General features: G+C 46.8%; 1 protein-coding gene across 2 annotated transcripts in view; it reads left to right on the forward strand.

Annotated features, from left to right (window-relative positions):
* Positions 1 to 23,261, forward strand: part of WDFY4 (WDFY family member 4) — a 238,334-nt gene that overhangs the window by 100,876 nt on the left and 114,197 nt on the right. For both annotated transcript variants that reach the window (XM_054035179.1, XM_054035178.1), the window contains exons 29-37: positions 1,388 to 1,593; positions 3,451 to 3,620; positions 4,774 to 4,899; positions 5,416 to 5,577; positions 6,819 to 7,016; positions 9,583 to 9,709; positions 11,699 to 11,856; positions 16,635 to 16,873; positions 21,534 to 21,652. In XM_054035179.1, the coding sequence (XP_053891154.1) occupies positions 1,388 to 1,593; positions 3,451 to 3,620; positions 4,774 to 4,899; positions 5,416 to 5,577; positions 6,819 to 7,016; positions 9,583 to 9,709; positions 11,699 to 11,856; positions 16,635 to 16,873; positions 21,534 to 21,652 (1,505 nt within the window). The remainder of the gene's footprint in view (positions 1 to 1,387; positions 1,594 to 3,450; positions 3,621 to 4,773; positions 4,900 to 5,415; positions 5,578 to 6,818; positions 7,017 to 9,582; positions 9,710 to 11,698; positions 11,857 to 16,634; positions 16,874 to 21,533; positions 21,653 to 23,261) is intronic.

Below are 23,261 nucleotides of genomic sequence, written 5' to 3' on the forward strand. Positions count from 1 at the left end.
CTTCCTGAAGACATCTGGCCTCCAGTCTGCAATTACACCTTTATGGGGTTTTCCCAGTCTCAATCCCACTGACTTCCGTAAAATTACAGGAAACTGTATGTTGCCATATCTCTGGGCCCAGAGCCCTAGACCACCTTTAAATCAACAGACAGGAGTCACAAGACTTGACGACCAGAGCCTAAGCTGAGACCAGCAAACTCATATCATGTAACATCAGTTTAGCTTTAAATCCTAGACTCAGGAGGTGAGAGCCAAGTGTCTTGCCTAGGCTCTCCATTTTCCCTTTCAGATCAAATCCCTCTTGGTGCCTCTAGAGTAGCTGATGGGGCAGGCGAGCCGTGATATGTTCAGCAGGACCCCACAGGTCTCACTTAGCTCACTTTTTTTCATTTTTGACTATACTTTTGTATCATTGTATGAAAAGGTTTCAGTGATGTGGCCCTCGGGCCAATGTACTAGTCCTCATGTGGCCCTCGTGGTAATTTGAGTTTGAGACTCCTGCATTTGAGGATGGAGTGGGCGGAGGAGGGACCGTGGCTCCTTCGAGGTTCCCTCTCTCTCTCTGTGTTTGACCAGCGCTCAACACCCGGTTAGCATTTATGAGTGTCATTAATCAATGAGAGAGAGGCAGAATGTGTCAGGTTTGGGTTCAAAGTTTGTTTGTTTTTCCAGTGAGGTATCTGAGGTTTAGAGTGATATCCATTAAATAGACAACATTTTCTCTACAGTTGCCAAACAGTGGGATCAGAGAGATCACGGTTTCCTTATCTATTCTGTGAGGGGAAAAGAAATCTGATGTGTCTTTAAAAAGCGGTTTCATCTAATTGGGATTACAAATACTAAAATATCTTAATCCTAATCACATAGTTATTGCATCACTACAGGGCACAGTTAAGGTTGCTTGGGTGCCTTAAGTGCACATTTGTATACGTTAGCATGTTGGGATTTCTTTCAAGTTTAAACTTTAATTCTGAATTTCCTGGGTTTATAACAGTTGAGTTGGGATAATTACAACATCCCTGTCATGTGCTTTATCCTGAATTATTGAGATGTTGACCTTAACTGTGACTCCATCTTGATGTAGTTTGTCTGGGAATAAATTAAATTGGGATTGATAGGGATTAGATGGCTCAAACTATGTGGACAAACAAGCTAATGAATCTCCTCAGCACCGGATTGTGAGCACGATATCCAGAGCCTAAGTGATTTAGGGGCCTAAGTCATTGTAAAGATCCTCAACGGTATGGGAGTTAGGCACCTAAATACTCTTCAGAGTAAGGGCCTAAATGATATAGGAGAATAAACTCTCCATTGTGATGTAGGCTCCTAGGTCAAGTCTTCCCCTGTGTCTTTAACATGTATACTTCTCATGCTGTGTTTCTCCCAGGGCTCAAGAGGAGACATTCCTGGCGCTGGGGCCTGACTGGTTCCTCTTGTTCACACAAAGCCATCTGCACCCAAGCACCGTCGTGATGGGGGTCAAACTGCTGCTGCACTTCCTCCACAATCCCACACTGCTGAGGAAGTTCAAGGAGGGGGTGGTGGCCGGGCGCTGGGTGTCAAACAGCTCCACAGGGCTGGATATTCTAATGGGTATGTCCCAGATATGAGACTCGCTCCCAGAATAACCTCTTCCAGGGAAAGTTTCATGAAAACTATGTTGACCCTGGTGCAGAAGCAATCAGCTAGGGCTCCCAGTCCAGCTCCAGTTGCATAAAATAGCAAATCTCCCATTGACTTCAATGTGAGCTTAGTATGGGCCAAGCAGCAGGATGATCTCCTACTGCTGGGCTGGGAGATGCCTTCTCCATCATACTGCAGGCTGGGGATTCCAGACCAGAAATCACTGGGTGAGGAGATTGTGTGGTCTGGTCTGTGCAGGAGGTCAGACTAACTGGTCTGTATGTCTGTGAGTTGGTCAGTCACCACCTTCTAGTCCCTCTGAGATTTGCTCCAACCCTGTTCTGCTCACTCCCCCAGTCTGGATGGGGGAGTGTATGACAGGTTGGATCACAGAAACCCCCTTAGTACTGCCAACTGGTGTGCTGAGACTACCCCTAAGCCCGTTTTCCCTGGCAGCTTGGGACTTCAGAACCCTGCCTGGTTGTGCCAGACACGCTTGCCTGCTACAAACACAGCCCCAGGTCTGAACCATGTCCCTCAAAAGCTGCAGGCTAAATTGAAAACAGCTTAAGAAGTGTTCCTGTCTCCAACACCCAGATGCCCAGTTTCCAATGGGGTCCAAACCCCAAATAAATCCGTTTTACCCTGAATAAAGCTTATACAGGGTAAACTCATAAATTGTTCGCCCTCTGTAACACTGATAGAGAGAGATGCACAGCTGTTTGCCCCCCCCTCCCCCAGGTATTAATACTTACTCTGGGTTAATTAATAAATAAAAAGTGATTTTATTAAATGCAAAAAGTAGGATTTAAGTGGTTCCAAGTAATAACAGACAGAACAAAGTGAATTACGAAGCAAAATAAAATAAAATATGCAAGTCTAAACCTAATATAGTAAGAAAGTGATTACAGATAAAATCTCACCCTCAGAGATGTTACAGTAACCTTCTTTTACAGACTAGCCTCCTTCTAGTCTGGGTCCAGCAATCACTCACACCCCTCTAGTTACTGTCCTTTGTTCCAGTTTCTTTCAGGTATCCTTTGGGAGTGAAGAGGCTATCTCTTGAGCCAGCTGAAGGCAAAATGGAGGGGTCTCCCAGAGGCTTAAATAGACTTTCTTTTGTGGGTGGAGACCCCTTTACCTCTCCTATGCAAAATCCAGCTCCAAGATGGAGTTTTGGAGTCACATGGGCAAGTCACATGTCCATGCATGACTCAGTTCCTTACAAGTGGCAGCCATTGCTTACATGCTACCTTGAACGTCCCCAGGTAGACTTCTTATGTGGATTGGAGTCTTCCAAGGTTCCATTGTCTGTTAAGTGTTTCTTGATTGGGCACTTAACTTGCAAATTCCTATCTTAAGAAGCTGACCAAATGCCTTACTAAGGCTACTTAAAATCAAACAAGTACACAGCCAATATTCATAACTTCGAATACAAAAATGATATATGCATACAAATAGGATGAATATATTCCGTAGATCATAACCTTTGCAGAGATATGTTACATGGCATATGTAGCATAAAACATATTCCAGTTATGTCATATATACATTCATAAGCATATTTCCATAAAGCATTATGGTGTGCAACATCACAGAGTGTACAAGAGAACTTCACACCATGTGAATGAGAATGGAGGGTGTTTTTCTATTTCGCTAATGTCAGAGAAATTCTTCTAACGGCTGGGGTTGTTGCCGAGAGAACGGTAGAATGGTTTGGGCCCCAGAGAGTTGCTGGTCATTGTCAGTCAGCCATCCCTCTCCACTGCACCTAATGCAGGATGGAAACTGTGCCATTCAAAGCATGTTTTCTTCCTCTGCTTTTAGACAATTTGAAAAGTGGGCCTCTGATGCCTAACCATGACCCCTACCTGGTTTTCGGGCTCACGGTGCTGCAAGCATGTCTGATTAATCACATTCACCTCCCTGAGATCTACCTGCTGGTCTCAGGGCTGTTCCTGGGAACCCCACAGTGTGAACCACCAGAAGCCTCCAAGGTAAGGCCCCCGCAAAGACCGGTGTGTGTGTGTGAATGAGAGTTTGCACCTTGGCTAGGGGACCCTGCTTTGCTCCCTGGGATTCCTAAGCTGCTTCTCTGTAATGGCTCCAAAGGGAGAGGCAGCCCAGCAACGTCTGCCCTAGGCAACACAAGCATCCAGGCTAGGGGAAGCTTGTGGTGGTTGGAGCTACAGGAGAACCTCAAAGATATGAACACCAGAGTTACAGACTTACCAGTCAACCGAACACCATGTGGACCCGGAAGTCCTCAATCAGGCAGCAACGCAGACACATAAAAAAAATAAAGGCAAATACTGTTCTGCCTCAGGGCTTCAGCCACTGGGGAACTGGGGCTGCAGCCGCATGGTGTGTGTGTGTGGGGGGGTCAGGACTCCTGGCGGCGGGGGGACTCAGGGCTTCTGACCTTCGGGAGCACTAGGACTCAGGGCTTTAGACTGGGGGAAGTGCCAGGGCTCTGCTCTCAGTTTCAGCCAGGGGTGGAGGGGGGAACTGAGGATTGGGGCTTCAGCCCCACGGCTCTGCTCTCAGTTTCAGTCCCACAGGGGGCGTCAGGGATTGGGGCTTTAGCTACGGGGGGACTGCCAGTTTCAGCCCCAGCGCGCCCCACCCCACCCCCCCATAGCTAAAGCCCCAAGCCCTGGTGCTCCCCCCTGGCTAAAACTGGGAATGGAGCCTCAGGGCTGAAGCCCTGTTAACCAGCACCCCCTTCAGGCCTGAAGCCAGAATGGAGCCGCGGGGCTGAAACCCCAAGTCCCAGCATTCCCCCCAGGTCTAAACCCCTGAGCCCTGATGCTCCCAGGGGACAGAAGCCCTGAGCCCCCTTCCGGGAGCCGTGATGGCCCCTAGGGTCAGAAGCCCCATCCCTGATCCCTGCAGCTGCAGCTCCAACTTCCCTGTGGCTGAAGTCTGCAATGTCTTGTTCATAGTTACGGACCATTTCAGAGTTACGGACAACCTCCATTCCTGAAGTGTCCGTAATTGTGAGGTTCTACTGTCCTTGTGGCCGATGCAGCTGGATGTGGATCCTCCTGGAGGTTTCACCCATCGCTCTAGACTGCTCCAAAAGTAGTGAAAGGTGCAGCCATGCCCCTGTCAGCAGCCTCCTCCACAAATGTCTCTCCCTCCCTTCAGGCAGATCTGGACTCCATGCTGCAGTGGCTCCTGCAGAACCACCATACGGAGGACGTCCTTAAAGCTGGGCTGTGCACAGAGGCAGTGGCCCTGCTGCTGGAGATGGTTAAGGCCACAGTGAACAAGGTGAGCGGCCAGCTGTGTGCGTGCAGGGCCCCGCAGAGGGAGTGGTGGAGAGTTCTGCTTGAGGCAGCCCATTCCCTCCCCAAGGGGTGACAGCACAGTGGTGGGTAGGGAGCTGATGGCTGCCAGGTACTGACCTGGCTGTGTTATCATTGCTGGGAGGAGGGGGCTTCAGAGAGACCCCGTCTGTGCTTACGGCCAGGATCTGAGAGTTGGGGGCTGGATCCTGGCCCCTCCCAGTGCGCTTCTGGGCCCCAGCCCCTGCCCATTCTGAGTGGAGAAAGCCCCAGCTCTGTGGTTAGAGCTGTGTTCAGGCTCAGGAAAGGAATGTGTGGATCTAAGCAGCTGCTCCCTGTGGCCGCTGGAGCAATCCGTTCGTGACTTCTCCAGCTCTGGCCAAGCCGAGGCCACTCAGATCTTTGGGGACTGCTGAGAAGAACAAGGCAAGGTGTGCTAACTCAGCTGAGCATGCGTACAAGTGAAGCGCTGCCCTGACGAGATGCGCCCGTTGGTGTTCAGCCCTTTGCAGGTACGGAGGGCTCCTGGGAGGTGGCCTATCCTGGGAACATCATGCAGTTCCTGTGCCTGATCTACCACAGCTACCCCCAGGACCCGGTGTGGCGCTGCTCAGACTTCCTGCAAACCTTAGCCACTGTCGTCTTCCATGCGGGGGCGCCGCAGGTAAGTGTGAACCAGCTTGGATGGTTGTGATCGAGCCAGACATTGACACCTTTGCCCTGGTAGTCAAATTGAGCCCCTGCTGATGTCGATGTGAGTCGTACCCAGTCAGAGCTGTGGGATCTATCCCATGGTCCGTGCCCCTCAAGCTGTCAGCCTTTGAAGAACCTAAATTTAGGGACTGGTGTATTGAATCCAGCACTCCCTGCTGGGTGTCTTCACCCTTTCCTGTCTCCTTCCTCTTAGCCCTGGCCTGGATCGCTGGTCAGTGATAGCTAATGGGTGGCTCGGCTCCAGGTGTGATGCAGCCAAACTCTTTAATCCCAACGCTCCTTGTGGGGCTGGGGCCGTCCCTCTGCACTGCCATCCTCCCTACTAAAGAGCCACCCCTCTGAGCGTGACCCCCTCACCAGAGCATGCAGTGCTCATTTCCCTCCACCAGCTGCTCCACCCTCGCCCAACGGGAACGTTGCTTCTCCCTTGCTTCCCTATCCTTCAGCCCAGCAGCCGTCCTAGCCCCACTGCCCTCACCAAACCCCACTCAGCTGCCAGCTGATTCCCCCATTCCTGATTTTAAAAAAAGTCAGCGGAGAGGGTTAACAATACTTCGCACATACTGCAGCCCCTTTCATCTGAGTGCATCCTCCTGCTTTGCTGCTACTATTGTTATTTGGCACCCTTGGGGCACTGGTATGTGTATTAGACATCACTAAGCCCTTCTGGATGTTAATATTACCCCCATTTGACAGCTGAGGAAACGGAGGCACCGAGAAGTGAAATGACTTGTCCATGGGCAGAATGATTCTGGGTATGTCTACACAGCAGCTTGGAGGTGTCATTCCCAGCACAGGTAGAAGACATGCACTACCTCTGCTAAAAGTATCAGCGTGGTCGTGGCAGCTCGGGCTGGCCACCCGAGAACAGTCCTGCTGACTTCCTGGATATGCACTCGGGAGCTAGCCCAAGTTGTGCTCATGCCAGGGCAGCTGCACTGCTATTTTTGGGTGAGTGGAGCTAACGCACGTACATCTGCCCGTGCTGGGAAGCATCTGCCCGGCTGCTGGGTAGGCATATTCAGTGGAACACAGGCAGGAATAGAACCCAGGAGTCCTGGCGCTTAGTTTTTATGGCCATATTTCACTGTCTCCCCTCTGCTCTCTGTAGAGCTGTGCTTAGTTATGGGGAGAAAGCAATGCTGGTAAAATAAGCTCCCCTGAGTGCCACTGTCTGCTCTCTCTACTCAGGGAGGCTGTGAAGGCCTGTTGCACCTCAACGGTCCAGCTGCCGCTGAAGCAAACAGCTGCCCCAACCCCCCGGCTACCCCACTGCCCGAGCACCCTGCCAAGAAGCAAATGTGGGACTTCCTGCGCATCCTGCTGATGGAGAGTCTGCTCAGCATCCCGGCGCACAAACAGGGGCACCCGTTCGAGCTGCTTCTTGAGGTCTCATCACCGTAGACTCCCGCCCTCGCTACTCTGCATCGGGGGTCAGGGGGAAGGGGGAGGACACAGGAGGCATCCTGCAGTGGTATAGGGAAGGGATGACTTGGAAGGGTCTGCACCCCACCTGCTCCTTTGGGGTTCTCCAGGATAGAGCTGGGCGGGTACCAGATTTTTGTATTTGCGGGATATTCCACCTTTTCCAAAACCTTCATGTTCTGAATCAGAACAAAAAAAATGTTGAAATTTCCCACAAAACAAAATTTTTAGAAAAGGTTTTGTTTCGGGTCAATGGAAACATTTTGTTCTGGGTTTGACCTTTGAGAACTTAAAAAAGAATACATTAAAATAATGAATTTGATTTTGAAGGCTGGTTTTGAAATGACAAAATCAAAATGTTCTGTTCTGAAAAATGTTAGAGTCGGCCACTTTGACATTAATAAAATGCTTTGTTCCTTTTTTCAATGAGAGTTTGTTGAAATCGGCATGTTTTTCAAACCGCTTAGATTCTGACAAAAACATGATTTTTCATCAAAAAAACTGTTTTGACAAAAAAAAAAAAATTCTGAGCAGCTCTACTCCGAGAAGGGGTTGTCTGCAGTTCCTCCTAGCAAACACCATGTGATCAAGAGGGCCTGAGGCCAGACCACACTGCTGGGATATGTTATCCAGGACAGCCAGCTAGAACTAAAATCCTAACTGCCCTGTAGGGAAGAGATTCCCCTGTGCCCCATGCATTCATATAACTCAAGGCAGGATGCTACCTGTATACAGCAGCGATAGTAACTTGCGTTGGAGAAATGTATTATGCTGGAGTTAGATCTTGGCCAATAAAAAAATCTTTCCCTGTCCGTTTATAATGTGTGCATGTCATTCTAAGGCAGCCTATGGATTCTGTTAATGCCATGAGACCCCATATGGAGCTGTCTTGTGTGCTGATTTACTTAAAAAATCATTTATTTTCAATGGACAAAAAAAAATAAAACCCCTTCTAAGCACAGATGGATGGTTGGCTGCTGCAACAGTTGAGTCCAGACCTAGGTTGTAAACACTCCAGAGCAGGGGTTCTTGGATCAACCCACTATAAAGAAGGGAGTAGTTGCAAATTTAATATCCAGGTTTAGATTTTGAATGGCCCAAGTGCAGATGTGTCTAGATCTGGGGTTTTGGTTCAGGCCGATCACAGGTTTAAGACAAGTAGAAATGAACCTCAGTTCTTGACTGTGGCTTCCATTTTCTGTGAGTCAGATCCACTCAGAAGAGACAAGTGAGGGGGAAAGCTCTGAAGGCTCAAAAAGTAGTTGGGGTTCAGTCCAGAGAAGCTGTCAAAAGCAGGAACGCTTCTCCAAGCTATCCAAATCTCCTGAGCCTGCCAAAAGGGCTGTAAATCTCTAGAGAACCAGTTCTCTTGGGAGCTCACTGGGAGACCTGCTGCTGCTTTCTGTGAGGATGGCTTCTCTCATAGTGCTGTGATCTCTTTAGTCTCAGGAATGCAAAGGGCATGGCAGAAATGCATCAAACTTTATCAGAGCCCCCATGAAGGTTTGGTTGTAGAACGAACCTAAGGGTTGGCTGAGGTGACTGCCCTTGTTTTCTCTATACCAGTTCCCACCTCCCTAAGAGGGAAGCTCCAGGAGATCAGAAAGGGGCATTTGGACCAAAGCCATCTGGAGTTATACCTCTGTTAGGCTCCTGGGTGAAGGCAGGCAGGACTAGTGACAGGAGCTTGGGATCCTGGAACTGAAGCCGGAATCAGAGCCAGTATCAGAGTCAAGAATCAAGGCGAGGGTCAAGCCGGAGTCAGAGTCAGGAAGTAAGCCAAGGGTCAGAGCCAGGAATCAGGCCAAGGCTCAATACCAGGTATTGGGGTCCATTTTGGGATTCCAGGGGTCAATCAGGAGCCTGAATCCAAATCCGCACCAAGTTCAATACCAGGAGTTCAGTAAGAGAGAACAGGGTGGTTGCAGCAGATAGTTAGGGATCTGTGTTGTTGCCTGGACCCTTCAGGCTAGGCCCCATAGGCTTCTATAGGGACCAAGAGCCAATCAGGGATTGCTAAAACCATTGTCATCAGATCCCTTGAGGCAGAACGTCCTCTGGGGTCAAATCTTTGTGGGTTGTGGTACACAGCATGTGGCTGGGTTATGGCCGTTGCTGGGTTGTAGTGTGGGGATGTTGGTTAGCTAGTAGCCCTGTGGGTCTGGGTTCAAGTTCTACCAATCCTTACATCCCTGAACCAAAATCATCCCATATTATTCTGGGCGTGCACCCAAACCATCCCACGTTATCCTGGGCCTATACCCCGCACTAAAATTATCTGAGATTATACTGGGACAAACCCTGATCCTAAACCATCCCAGATTATAGTGGGCCTTCAACCCAAAGCTCCCTGGATATATTAGACCCTGCAATCCTTACTCAGTTGAGGCAGATCCTCAGCTGTGTATCTTGTCATAGCTCCATTGATGTCAATGGACTTTGCATGAGTAAAGGCTGAGAGAGGTTGTCAGTGTTTGCGCCCCTCGTTGTGTTATCACTGTGCTGATGGTTTCATGCTGTGGTTGTGCAGGCTTCTGTAGAAAACTCCACCAGTGAGCAGAAGAGACGTTTCCAGACAGAAGTCTTGCTTTCTACTATGGATATCTTCCGCACCATCAGCCAAGGGGGTGGGAAAACTGGCTCCTCCAGACCGAGAGGTGAGTGATGAGCTTCAGATCTTCAGCTAGATAGTTTTAAGGTTGGGGTTTCTGACTGTATTCTCCTGAGAGATTTAGAAACGCCAGCTGAAATATCGGTCTGGTATCTTAGCATTGTAGATTGCATGGGGCATTTGAATGCTCCCAAGAGCAAGTGCATTGAAATTCCTGCGGTCCTGCCGTGTGGCTGGCAAGCTTCTCCACCAAGTGTCCCCTGATATAAGAAAGATTAAAAATCGTGTATTGAGAGCAAAGACTAATGGGAGGCTGTGTGGACTAACGGACAGAGTACCTGACTAGGACCCAAGAGACCTGGGTTCTATTCCTGCCTTGGCTACTGGCCTAGTGGGTGACTCTGTGCCTTGATTTCCCTATCTGTAAAATGGGGGTAATGATTCTGGCCTCCTTTGAAAAGCTCTAGGGGTTGCTGCTGTTATTAAAGCAGGCTTAGTGAGAATGGTGCTGAAGTATGCAATCTAGCACAGCCAAAATAGGACTTAAGTGGCTGTGCTATTACCTGCCTACAGGCATAGTAGCTGTGATTTCAGATGAGACCTGAGTGGGCTTGCACCTGGGCACTACTTCAGTGGGAAATTTTTAAGGAAAAAAACTAAAGTGATTCAGGAAGTGGAGTCGGTGACTTACAAGCTGTCCCTCATGTGTCTCGGCATGGTAGTGGGGAGCAGTCCATCGTGGGATGGATTCCAAATTGGCCAATGAAATTAAGCCATTACTGAGTCAATAACATTCATTGCTGTAGCACCTGCATTGTTCTTGGAGGGAGGGGGTGTAACGATGCTGGCTTTGGTGGGACTCAACTGAGAGTACCAATTCAGGACAAATTGCTTGAAGCTGGGCAGTTACAGCCCAAGGCTGGGGTTCCTTTGCACACCAAACCAGCCAAACAGAGAAGAGCACTGGCTAACCATAAGTGACACAAGCAATTCCCTTAGACACTCCAGTTTCCCAGTATCACCACCAGTGCCACTCATTATGGGGATGAATGGTTATGAAAACAAATACCCCAGTAAAAGAAAAAAGGTTCTCTCGATCCCAAAGGACCAAGCCCCAGACGCAGGTCAATATACAAGTTAGATCTTACCCACAAAGCATGCTAATGCCAATCCTTTCGAATCTAAAATCTAAAGGTTTATTCATAAAAGGAAGAAGATATAGATGAGAGCTAGATTTGGTTAAATGGAATCAAATACATACAGTAATGGCAAAGTTCTTGCTTCAGGCTTGTAGCAGTGATTGAATAAACTGCAGATTCAAATCAAGTCTCTGGAGTACATCCACAGCTGGGATGGGTCATTCAGTCCTTTGTTCAGAGCTTCAGTTTGTAGCAAAGTTCCTCCAGAGGCAAGAAGCAGGACTGAAGACCAAATGGAGGAGATGCAGCAGCCTTTTATATCCTCTGCCCTGTGGATGATCACAGCAGCAAGATGGAGCATGGAGTCACATGGGCAAGCCACATGTCCATGCATGACTCAGTTCTTTACAGGCAGACGCCATTGTTTACATGTTAGTTTGAACATTCCCAGGAAAGCTCAGCTGTGGATTGGCATCTCCCAAAGTTCATTGTCAGCTAAGTGTTTCTTGATTGGGCACTTATTAAGAATAGTCCCTTCTCAAGAAGCTGACCAAATGCTTCACTGAGGCTACTTGGAATCAAAACATACTGATATACAAGTACATAGCCAACTTCAACTACAAAAATGATACACCCATACAGATAGCACAATCATAATCAGCATATCATAACCTTTTCATAGACACCTTACACGACAACCTTTTACAATATTTGCTGCAAATATATAACATTGTTTGCAACAATGATCCATATGGTTACGGGTTATATCAGTAACATCACAGGGGATCTCCTGTCTGAGTCCCCCAAGATCCCCGCCTGAGATGGGACAGCACAACGGCAGCACAGTTTATGCTCCAGCATGTGACTGAACTGTCCCCTTGTTGTATTCCTTGCAGGCAGCAATGACCCTCATGGCGGGGCGGAAGTGGCTGTGCCTGTGTTGGTGGTGAACGTTTCCTATTTCACTCAGAAGCTGGTGGAGAACCTTTACAGTGGAATGTTTGCTGCAGACCCTAAGCAAATCCTGCTCTTTGTTGCCGAGCAGATCATGGTGGTAAGTGGGACACCGGTGTTCCTTCTGCTGTTGTTAATGTATTTTGATGTTTCTTATGTCATGCTAGTGCTGAGATCTGGGAGTTCACAACACAAGGGGCATGATCCACTGGCTTCTCATCATCATTGCTTATATTGCACTGGCCTCAGTTAAGGATCAGAGCCCCATGGTGCAGACTCACCCAGACAACCACAGTTCCTGCCCCGGGTAACACACCATGTCACTTGTTCACCATCAAGTTTCAAAATATCTTTACAAAAATCCAACCCTTTGTCACCAAGCAATTTTTTTAAAAAAGTCAAAGAATGGTCCCCTTTTTATTATGATCATTTGTGTTACTGTGCCACCACAGAGCTCCAGATATGGACCAGGGTCCCACAGTCACTGCCTGAAACAGCTTACAGCCTAAGAACTTTAGAGCCATACAACATGTGAATCTAGCTTCAATAATTATCTGGCCTCCCTTACTCTAGTATCTGAGCAGCTCATCTTCTCTAATGTGAGGTGGGACATGCGATGTCCTGGGTCTTGAACAAAGGCCTAAGACACCACCCCCGACAGCTGCTGTATCCTGACCTCTGCTCAATGTCTACTGAAAATTGCTAGGCTGAGAAGCTACTTGCACTATAGCCCCAACCCAGGCACACCCCACGGGAGCTCTGATTGGAGGATCTCCCGGCTCCATTGATTGGTCCAGCTATGCTGTTTAAGCCAGGAGGAGGCACAGGAAGTTTTTCTGAGCAACAAGGTGGTTTCCTGTTGTGCCTGCAGTGGACCCTGCTTGTGCCTGTCTCCTGCTCTGCTCCTGTTCCCACCGTGTTCCTGCTTCATGCTTGATCCTTCCCTCTCCTCCAGTTCCTGCTCTTATACCTCACTTTCAATTATCTGTGACTAGTCCTGGCTCTGACCCTGGCCTCCGACTTCTGACCCTGACTCTGGCACTTAGTGGTATCTGACCTCGGTTCTGGCCCTTAGCTTCGGTTACTGGTTCTGACTCTGACTTGGCCCCTGGCTCTGGTAACTGGCAGCTGACTCTGGTGCTGACCCTTGGCTTTGTTCCTCACCCTGGATGCCTGCTCTGCCCACTAGGCCTGACTCCTGCTCTGCCCACTAGGCAAGACAGCCTATGTCCTGGTCCATAACAGGACAGTGTTTTTATCCCCATTGTACAGATGGAACCAAGACACGGAGAGACAGAAGGTATGTCTGCACTTGGAGCTGGGATGTGGAAAAAAAAGCTCCGAGAGCACAACTGCCCAAGCAAAAAAAAAAAAAAAATGGCTAGAATGCTGCCCCTGGAATTGTGCTGCCCCAAGCATGTGCTTGCTTTACTGGTGCCTAGAGCCGGTCCTGGTCATCCAGTCCCAGCATCTGGCAGTCAGAGGCTTAGGGACACCCAGAGCATGGGGTTGTGTCCCTGACCATCTTGGTTAATAGCTATTGATGGATCCATCCTCCATGAACTTATCCAGTTCTTTTTTGAAACCAGTTATACTTTTGGCCTTCACAACATTTGCTGGCAACAAGTCCCACAGGTTGACTAGGCGTTGTGTGAAGAAATACTTCCTTTTGTTTGTTTTAAACCTGCTGCCTATTCATTTCATCAGGTGACCCCTAGTTCTTGCTTTATGAGAAGGAGTAAATGACACCTTCCTATTCACTTTCTCCATGCCATTTGTGATTTGTATAGACCTCTATCATCTTCCCACCTTCCTTTTCTCTTTTCTAAGCTGACCAGTCCCAGTCTTTTTAATCTCTCCTCATATGGAAGCTGTTCCATACCCCTAGTCATTTTGATTGCCCTTTTTTGCACCTTTTCCAACTCTAATATACCTTTTTTATTTTAACGGGGTAACCAGAACTGCACACACTATTCAAGGTGTAGGCGTACCATGGATTTATATAGTGGCATTATGATATTTTCTGTTTTGTCTATCCCTTTCCGAATGGCCCCTAACATTCCTGTTAGCTTTTTTTGGCTGCTGCTGCACATTTACAGCTAATTTAGAACTCATCATTTTGTATGTGTAGTTTGGACTGGTTTTTTCAATGTGCATTACTTTGCATTATCAACACTGAATTTCATCTACCATTTTGTTTCACAGTCACCCAGTTTTGTGAAATCCCTTTGCAACGCCTCACAGTCAACTTTGGACTTTAACTACCTTGAGTAATTTTGTATCATATGCAGATTTTGCCACCTTGCTGTTTACCCCCATTTGCAGATCATTTCTGAATATGTTGAACAGCACAGGTCCCAGTATAGCTCCTTGGGGCCTTGCACTATTTACCTCTCTCCATTGTTAAAACTGGCCATTTATTCCTGCTCTTTGTTCCTATTTTTGAACCGGTTACTGATCCAGGAGAGGACCTTCCCTCTTATCCCATGACTGTTTACTTTGCTGAAGAGCCTTTGGTGAGGGACCTTGTTAAAGGCTTTCTGAAAGTCTAAGTACACTATATCCACTGGATCACTCTTGTCCACCTGCTTGTTGACACCCTCAAATACTTCTAATAGATTGGTGAGCCGTGACTTCCCTTTACAAAAGCTGTGTTGACTCTTCCCTGCTCTAATGTGTTTATCTATGTGTCTAATCATTTTGTTCTTAACTAGAGTTCAACCAATTTGCCTTGTCCTGAAGTCAGGCTTCCCTGCCTTTAATTGCCAGGATCACCTCTGAAGCCCTTTTTAAAAATTTGTGTCACATTAGCTACCCTCCAGTCATTTGGTACAGAAGCTGATTAAAGTGACAGGTTACTACCACAGTTAGGGTACGTCTTCACTACCCACCGTATCGGCGGGTAGCAATCGATTTATCCAGGATCGATATATCGCGTCTCGTTAAGACGCAATATATCGATCCCTGAACACACTCACCGTCGACTCCGGAACTCCACCAGTGCGAGCGGCGGTAGCGCAGTCGACGGGGGAGCCGCGGCCGTCGATCCCGCACCGTGTGGACCCCAGGTAATTCGATCTAAGATACTTGGACTTCAGCTACGCTATTCGCGTAGCTGAAGTTGCGTATCTTAGATTGATACCCCCCCCACCACCAGTGTAGACCAGCCCTTAGTAGTTCTGCAATTTCATATGTGAGTTCCTTCAGAAGTCGTGGGTGTATCCCATCTGATCCTGGGGACTTATAACTGTTTAATTTATCAGTTTGTTCTAAAACCACCTCTATTGACACTTCAATCTGGGACAGCTCTTCAGATTTTGTCATCTGAAAAGAATGGCTCAGGTGTGGCAATCTGGTCCCCTCCTCCCTCCCTCCAGTGAAGACCGATAAAGTTGGATGAATGAGGAAACACAAAATTGCTGGGCACAGACATTTTATTCTTAACTTTCTAAGACTGTGTGGTGCAAGTAAAGAAGAGTCAAAGTATCAGAATGGTAAACCAATACTTGTCAATGTCTCTTTTTTGAAAGTATAAGGAATGGACCCCAGGAGTGAACTTTAAAAAAAAATTATTTATGCATCGTACTTCGCATTTAAAATCCAGCCAATATGGGCAAGATTTTCCAGAGCTCAGCCGGATTTCCAAAGAGCCTAGCTGCCATTTAGCCACAGATTTTTCCAAAGTGCTCAGTGCCCGACAAGCTGAGCTTTTATTGACAACGTGGCCCTCAATACTGGTGCTGATGGCTTCGGAAAATCTACCCCAAGCCAGCTTGAGGATTCATTAATCCTATTTCAGCTGGGATTTCATTTCTCTTCCTTGAGATGCTTGTTTTTTCTTTGACACTGATCCCTCGCTCCAGAGCTTTCCCAGTAGGCTGTTCAGTCAGGAAATCCCCAGCCATGCACACCAAAAGGTTAAGGTGCTTTGAAGTTGCACTGTGTATGACACAGCTAGTTACTGTTGCTCTGCAGTGGAAATTTTTGGCAAACTAGAAGAGACTGTCTGTATTTCTGTCTCTTGCACAGTGCCAAAATACCAGCAACAAATCTATAATAATAATATGCAGCTAGTTGCATAGTGCTCCCAGGTGGATGAAATCGGCATGCCCTTTGGGTTAGCGCCACTGGGTGGTGCATCAGGAAACGGCCTCCTACCTGCCTCTTGTGGGCTGCTTCAAGATCCAGAGGAATAAGGAGTGAACTGTGTTTCCCCAGAGTGCCGGGGCTGCAAGCCTGCCTGGATGTTATGTGGGCTGCACAAGGGGAAAGGCTCCCGTGCCACCTGCCTCACTGTGCATCTGTGTAAGGACCAGGCCGAACTTGGTCGAGAATTAATGCGCATGGGAGAGTAAATTACACGGTGGTAACTGGGTCTGAGCCTACTTCCGAGAACATCTGTGCTGGGGTAACTAATGTGCCGAGGGAGCTGGGACAAGTTATTACCTGCAACAGCTTAGACTCACTTTGATTCACCTCTGATTGTTGCCTATGAATCAATGAATAGTGGGAGCAATTTTCAGGAGTGCCTGAGGAGGACAAATCTCATTGAAGGACCCTGGGAATTTTACTCCTGAGTCACTTAAGTGCTTTTGAAAATTCCACTGTTCAAGACCCTCCTTCCCCCCACGAAGATAAATAGTCACCTTGGGAGACAATGAACGTGTCAGTGTTTAAAGGCTTCCTCTCTTTACCAGGCAAGATTTATCCCAGTTGTGACTCCAGGGACTTCAGTGGCGGAATGGTTTTGTCCCATAGATCATAGGGGACATAATGGTGGAAGGAGCATACAGAAACCCAAGTGGGAGAGGTGGAGCGGAGGGGACAAGGGTCTTGTATCAGCGATGTGCCAGATCATGTTTTGCTGTGTTTTAACAGGTCATGGAGAACACCTTTTCCCAAAAGGAAACTGTCATCAGCACCCTGTACAGCAGTTTAAACCGAGCCATCCTGTATTGTCTGTCCAGGCCGCAGCAATCACTGCCTGAACAGCTGAGTCTCCTGAACACCCTCCACACCCTGCAGGAACAGTGGGACATCATCTTTGCAACTTACAACTCAAATATTAGTTTCACCATCTGCCTTATGCACTGTCTGTGTCAGCTGAGCTCTGGGAGGTATGTGCACTGCACCCGGTGTGATTTCTGATTAACTTTCTCTCCTGATATTTATTGCAGTGGGCGGTGCACACAGAAGAGGAAAGATTTCACATGCTCTTTCAAGGTCATGGTGCCAAATGCTCTGAACTGTGGAAGTTGAGAGCACTCAGTGCCTTGCAGGATCTGGGATTTAGGATGTACTACATCCTAACAAATCACTGTCCCAGTCTAATAGTCTGGTACTACATGTGTAATGCTTGCATGGGCCCACAGTTCCTTCCTGGTTTGCTCCCCATTAAGATTACTAAATTGAGCGGCATATGGGTTTTTTTACCTCATTAAAGTTTTTGACAAAAACATAAATCACATTTCTTAATTTCAGTTTCAACAAGACAAAAAATTTTTTAAAATGTCAATAATTTTACGAGAACCTGAAAGTGTTCAGTTGAAAATGGCATGTTTTTGTAAAAAATTCTGTGTAGTCAAAAAACTGTTTTCCTTTTAAAAATACATTTCAGTGGAACAACTTCTACCATTTATATTGCTACGGGTGTTGTCTAAAAATATATAAAGTGGTATGTATAATGAGGAGCACCAGGTATTAGCAATGGAACTCTTGATTTCCATTTGTTATTTTGGAAAGTGATTGGGTAAACCTCCAGAAAACACCTAACTGATCTGAATTTTAGCTGACCTGTCTAAAAGCTCTGATGGCTCAGAACTTGGTCTAGAACAAGGGTTGACAACCTTTCAGAAGTGGTGTGCTGAGTCTTCATTTATTCACTCTAATTTAAGGTTTCGCGTGCCAGTAATACCTTTTAACGTTTTTAGAAGGTCTCTTTCTATGTCTATAATATATAACTAAACTATTGTTGTATGTAAAGTAAATAAGGTTTTTAAAATGTTTAAGAAGCTTCATTTAAAATTAAATTAAAATGCAGAGCCCCCCAGACTGGTGGCCAGGACCCGGGCAGTGTGAGTGCCACTGAAAATCAGCTCACGTGCCACCTTTGGCACGTGTGCCACAGGTTGCCTAACCCTGTCTAGAATCTCACAGGAATAAGCTTTCCTATGGTGTGCTGGCACTGCCCCTTCCAGCTGAGGCCAGAACATGCAATTGCAGAGACTAGACCTGGGCCCAGTCTGCAAGTATGTCTCCCGACTTCAAATATCCCTCCAAATCTAGGGATGGGTTTTTTGTGGGCATGGTCCTGCACCCATTGAATTCACTGGGAGTCTTGTCATTGGTTTCAATGGGTGCAGGATCAGACTCTGTGAGAAGGTTATGGGATGGCTGACCAGTGTTGGTGCGAGTTTTGAAGTGGTCAGGGAACATTTTGTTGCCGGGCAGTTTGGGTTCATTGGGAACTGACCTGTGAGGATTTTTCTCTGTTTGGTGTGTGGGAAAACTAGCAGTCGGCATTGTTGGCATAATCTTTGCATGCGATTTCTGCAGTGTTCAGTGTTTGGGTGTTTCTGGTAACAGCACGTCTTCTTTTGTAGCGTGGGTGGCAACTTGCATTATAAACTAATGAACAGGTTTGTGGGGGAATAGGTGTAGGGGCCTGCTACAACATTCAGATCCGAGGCCACTTCAGAGATGATCTGGGCAGAGAGAAACGCGCAAATGAAAAATGAGTGAGCAGATCATTTCCGAACCTTCTAACCTTGACGACAACAACAACACAAAAGAGCACGTGTGGATGTCACTTGTATCTGGGGAAGGTCATGGCTGGTTCCTATTTCATCCAAATGGCTTCTTTTCTCCCTAATTATTATGTTTTGTGCTTGGATTCTGGGGTTTTCTGCTGCTACATGAAATTCTCCAGAAAGCAAACATGAAGGGAGGGAAATCATTACTGAGTACCATCTCTATAAAGGAGACAGGCAAGGCTGTGCCTGTCCCCGTAGAACAAAAAGAAGGAATTCTAGGAATAACAGAGAAACTAATCAGGGCTCCTCTTTCATTTCTATATGCTGTGAAACTAGGCACCACTGCAGCACCCTACCCCTGAGCATCTCAAAGCACATTTACAATGGTACCAATGCATTGCCACTCCATGTGACAGGTGAGGAATATGCACAGAGATGTAAAGTGATTTGCTCCAGGTCATACAGTGAGTCCTTGTCCTGACTCATCCCTCACTCTGACCATTAGATCATGCTGCTTCTTGTGAACTGCAGAAAAGCAGACTACTGCAGTGGTTGTATCCTCAAGAATTCTGCACACAGAAGGGGGCCTCAGGAGGTATGGATGGAATTTAAAGGGACCACAACAAAAGCCAGATGAAAGGAAATGCCCCCCCCCCCAAATACTGTTAACCTGAGGAGGTCAATGCTGCAGGATAATATTGAAGCAATTGTTTAGTAGGCAAAACAGGATTAGATAGCTGAGGAATCGGTGAAAGCTCCTGAGGGAAAACAGGGACTACCCTGTAGACTGTATAACAGAGATTCTTTAACTGCTACTGTGAATTGGATTTTTATGAGCTTTTTTTGCATCTGCTGGGCATTCCCAGCAATGTTCAGATTACAATTGGCCTCTGCTGATGAGAAGAACAGCTGCAGTTGCATGATCTTGGATTGATTTTATTGGGATTGACCTATGAACTCCTTACCAGATGGGAGTCTGGAAATAGTTTCTCCCCATGATATAATACTGTTATTCAGATGCATTATACGTGCATATAGGTGGCCAATCTCTGGGGGAATCTGTTCCTGGTTAATTTTGGAGACGGAGGACTCAGATGGACCATTCTGCTCCAGCATGGCAGTTCCTGTGCTGCTAGATTTAAAGCAAGTAAAGCCAATGCATGAGTCTTTTAAAGCATCTCTGAGTTCATTGCTATTATTATTGCTTCTTGGACACTGGAGATAAAGTCCTGACTGTTGAAATCAATGGGAGTTTTGCTGATGACTTCAGCGGTGCTAGGATTCCCCCCTCCAGCATGTTGACTTTTCTCACAGGTGATGTACCCAAGGAATTCTTACTGACTTTAGTTGCAGAGTAACTTTAGAGTCTTTTTGGCAAAAGAAGCAAGTGCTTGGCATTTCTTTATTCATCAGAATGGTGCTAGAACTAGTCACTTTCTGTGCTCTGTAGAGGTTTAGGAATCCATTTAGTGTATCCTATATAAACTGAATCCAGTGAAACAATAGAACATTTGAGGTGGGCCACTTTTCTACATGGCTTTTCCAGATCTGTTTTTGTTCTTATTCCAATTTGATAATTCCTAATAAAAAAATGTTAAGATGGAGTTAAGGTTGAGAGTATGTAGCAGTAATGTAAAGGTAAAAAACATTATAACAACACTGCAATTATCCTAAAACCAGGCACAACAAACCCAGGAAATTCAGGGTTACTGTTAAAAGTAATCCAAAGATGTAAAGGTAAGTATAAGAAATGCCTACATAAGACACCAAAACAGACTTAAGTCTGCCCTGAAGTTATGCCATCCAATAACATACCACTATGATTAGGGCATTGTAGTGTTTGTGGACCCACATTAAATTAAACTGATTTTTAGACAGAGATCAGATTTTTTTCCCCATTATTCTTCTGTTTATGGCATCACTACAAGGCAGAGTTAAGGTTGTTCATATGCATTAACTGTCCATTTCTTACTTTACCATGGTTGGATTTCTTTTAACTGTCACCTTACCTCTGAATTTCCTGCCTCCTTCTACCCCATACTGTGGTAAACTCACTCCAAAAAAGTTTAAGAACATAAGAACGGTCATGCTGGGTCAAACCAAAGGTCCATTTAGCCCAGTATCCTGTCTTCCAACAGCAGCCAATGCCAGGTTCCCCAGAGGGAACAGAACAGGTAATCATCAAGTGATCCATCCTCTGTTGCCCATTCCCAGCTTCTGGCAAACAGAGGCTAGGGACACCATCCCTGCCCATCCTGGCTAATAGCCATTGATGGACCTATCCTCCATGAATTTATCTAGTTCATTTTTTAACCCAAAGGCTTGTTTGTTACAGTCTCAGCACTTTTGGTGGTAGCACCATCATTACTATTGTCAACCACGTTTACTAGGTCTTCGCTATGGATCAACCAAGAGCAGGGACCCATTGTGCTAAGTACTGTACAGACACAGAGCAGTAGACAGTCCTTGCTGCAAAGAACTGACAGTCTAAATAAACAGGACAGATGAAGGGTGGGGGAAAGGGGTATATAGCTCACAAGAGAGAGCGATCAGTGTGATGGTGGCAAACACTATTGGGCCATTATCAGTCATCAGAAGCTCAGTTGTGGCTCTGTAGTGATTGTGCCGCCTACCTTAAGTACAGGACGGGAGGCAATGTGGCCTAATGGGTAGAGCACTGGACTGGGACTTTGGGGATCTGGGCTCTATTCCCAGCTTAGCCATTAGCATGCTAGGTGATGTTGGTCCAATCACTGTGCCGCTGTGTGCCTCAGTTTCCCCATCTGTAAAATTAGACTAATGCTATTGACCTCCATTGTAAAGTGCTTTGAGAGCTACAAATAGAAAGTGCTGTGGGCTCTGATTATTGTAGGTACAGAGGGTGGAGAATATTGGCTTTTGAGTAAATAAAACATAAGAGGTTAGGTGGAAATCCTTGGAGTGTGCAGTGTTCATTTTCCTCGTGTTGATGGGATGCTGAAGGTGTCTGGGTTTCTCATGCCGCCTGTTGTTCTGTTTTCTCCAGCTATCCAGAAGGGTTTGGAGTGGATGCAAAACCAACACTGCCTTCCTATCGCCAAATTTTCCTGGCCCCGAGTGAAGAGGAGAAGGGGAGAGGGGACAGTCACCCTGCTCCAGGCGACGGTAACGTATGACCCAAGGAATTCACTATCCTCAGAGGAGCACGACAAGGAACGGGTCTAAAGAGACCTTCCAAGCAACTTAGACAAGTGCTTGGAAATAGGAAAGACAAGATGTCTCTCTAATACTTTGGGACCAACACAGCTACAGCAACACTGCATGCAACAATGGAAATAACATGATATTTTGCTGTTTAACAGCTACCTCAGAGGACAGAGGGAGCTGTGATGTGGTGGTCAGAGAATGATAGTGGGTGCTAATATCTCCACAGTCCTAGTTCCAGTTCTGATCCTGAAATCTGCTGTGGTGCTGGGCAGTCTCACTGTGCCTCAGTTTCACCATCTGTGAAATGGGTACAATAAGCCTTCTATAGTACATAAGCCCCTGTGAGGATTGGTGGTGCCACAAATGCTGTCACTTTGCAGAAACAATGGCAGCTGACAGCAGGAGGCTCAGATAGTCCAATTTTAATTAAAAGCTTCATTTCCCAGCGCAGCCCCTTTCCCGCCCCTCTGCTGGGAGAGGAGCGACTCGACTCCGTGGGCTGCTGCGCTGAATTGGGGATTTGAAGCAGATTTTCAGTGCAATTTACTTTACTTTAAAAGGCTCTCTGTTCTAAGAGAGCTGCCACTCTCATTCTGCTCAGCGCAGCAGCTCACGGAGCCTCCCACCGCGAGTCACCCCTCTTCCAGCACAGGGGCGGGAAAGGGCCTGCGCTGGGAAATTAAGCTTTTAATTAAAATTGACATTTCTGAGCCTCCTGCAGTCAGCTGCTGTTGTTCCTGAAAAGTGACAGCATTTGTGGCACCAGCAGTCTGGCAGCCCAGCCAACTGGGAGAGCAGGACACTCGGCAATTTCTACCTTGGTCTAGCACTTGTTATATCAGGAAATTTCACAAGGGGTTATTTTAGCTCACTTACTCCAGCTTCTCTTTAAGGCGGTGTAAGCTATCTCTGCTCTCCACAGAGCACTCACAGCAGAGGTTATTGTCCAAACTATACCCAACCATACACACCCTTTTGGGGTTTCCTGTTATTTTTAGATAACCACAAACATAAACCCTAGCCTGACTTCCCTTTAGAGCTGGCTATTTCTAGGATTTTTCCCTGCTGAACTTTAACTCTCCCCTGAGTTCTCCTTTGCCTTAGAGAGATGCTCAATTTTTTATATTCCTGCTGTGATCCAATTGGTCTGGTTTCCAGAGAGAGTCAGCAAAATAGCTCTGCATCTCCATGTAGAACATCCAGTCACAATGGTCACAACCGTTTTACTGTCCCTGATGTGTGGCTCACATCCTGCCAGGGTTTCTACTGACGCTGTCTCAAGGATTAAAAACGTCCTGTACGTGCTTTAAATGTTATACATAAAATGTTAAATGTTCACAGACAGCTGATCAGGTGCTTATCCAGAGCAATGCATGACTCCCACTGGTATTTGGAGTGTTGGATATGGAGGAAGAAAGGTCCTGTTGTTTTTCCATAAGGGAGTCAGTAGTGAAGCTAAGAGGCCTTTGCAGATAGTGCACAAAATGGTGATAATCTAGAGTAACTCCAGTGGCTTCAATAGAGTCACTCCAGACTGGCACCAGTATAACGGAGACACACTTTTGGC

Source organism: Malaclemys terrapin, chromosome 7 (assembly GCF_027887155.1).
Source record: "Malaclemys terrapin pileata isolate rMalTer1 chromosome 7, rMalTer1.hap1, whole genome shotgun sequence".
In the NCBI taxonomy this organism is placed as follows: Eukaryota; Metazoa; Chordata; order Testudines; family Emydidae; genus Malaclemys; species Malaclemys terrapin.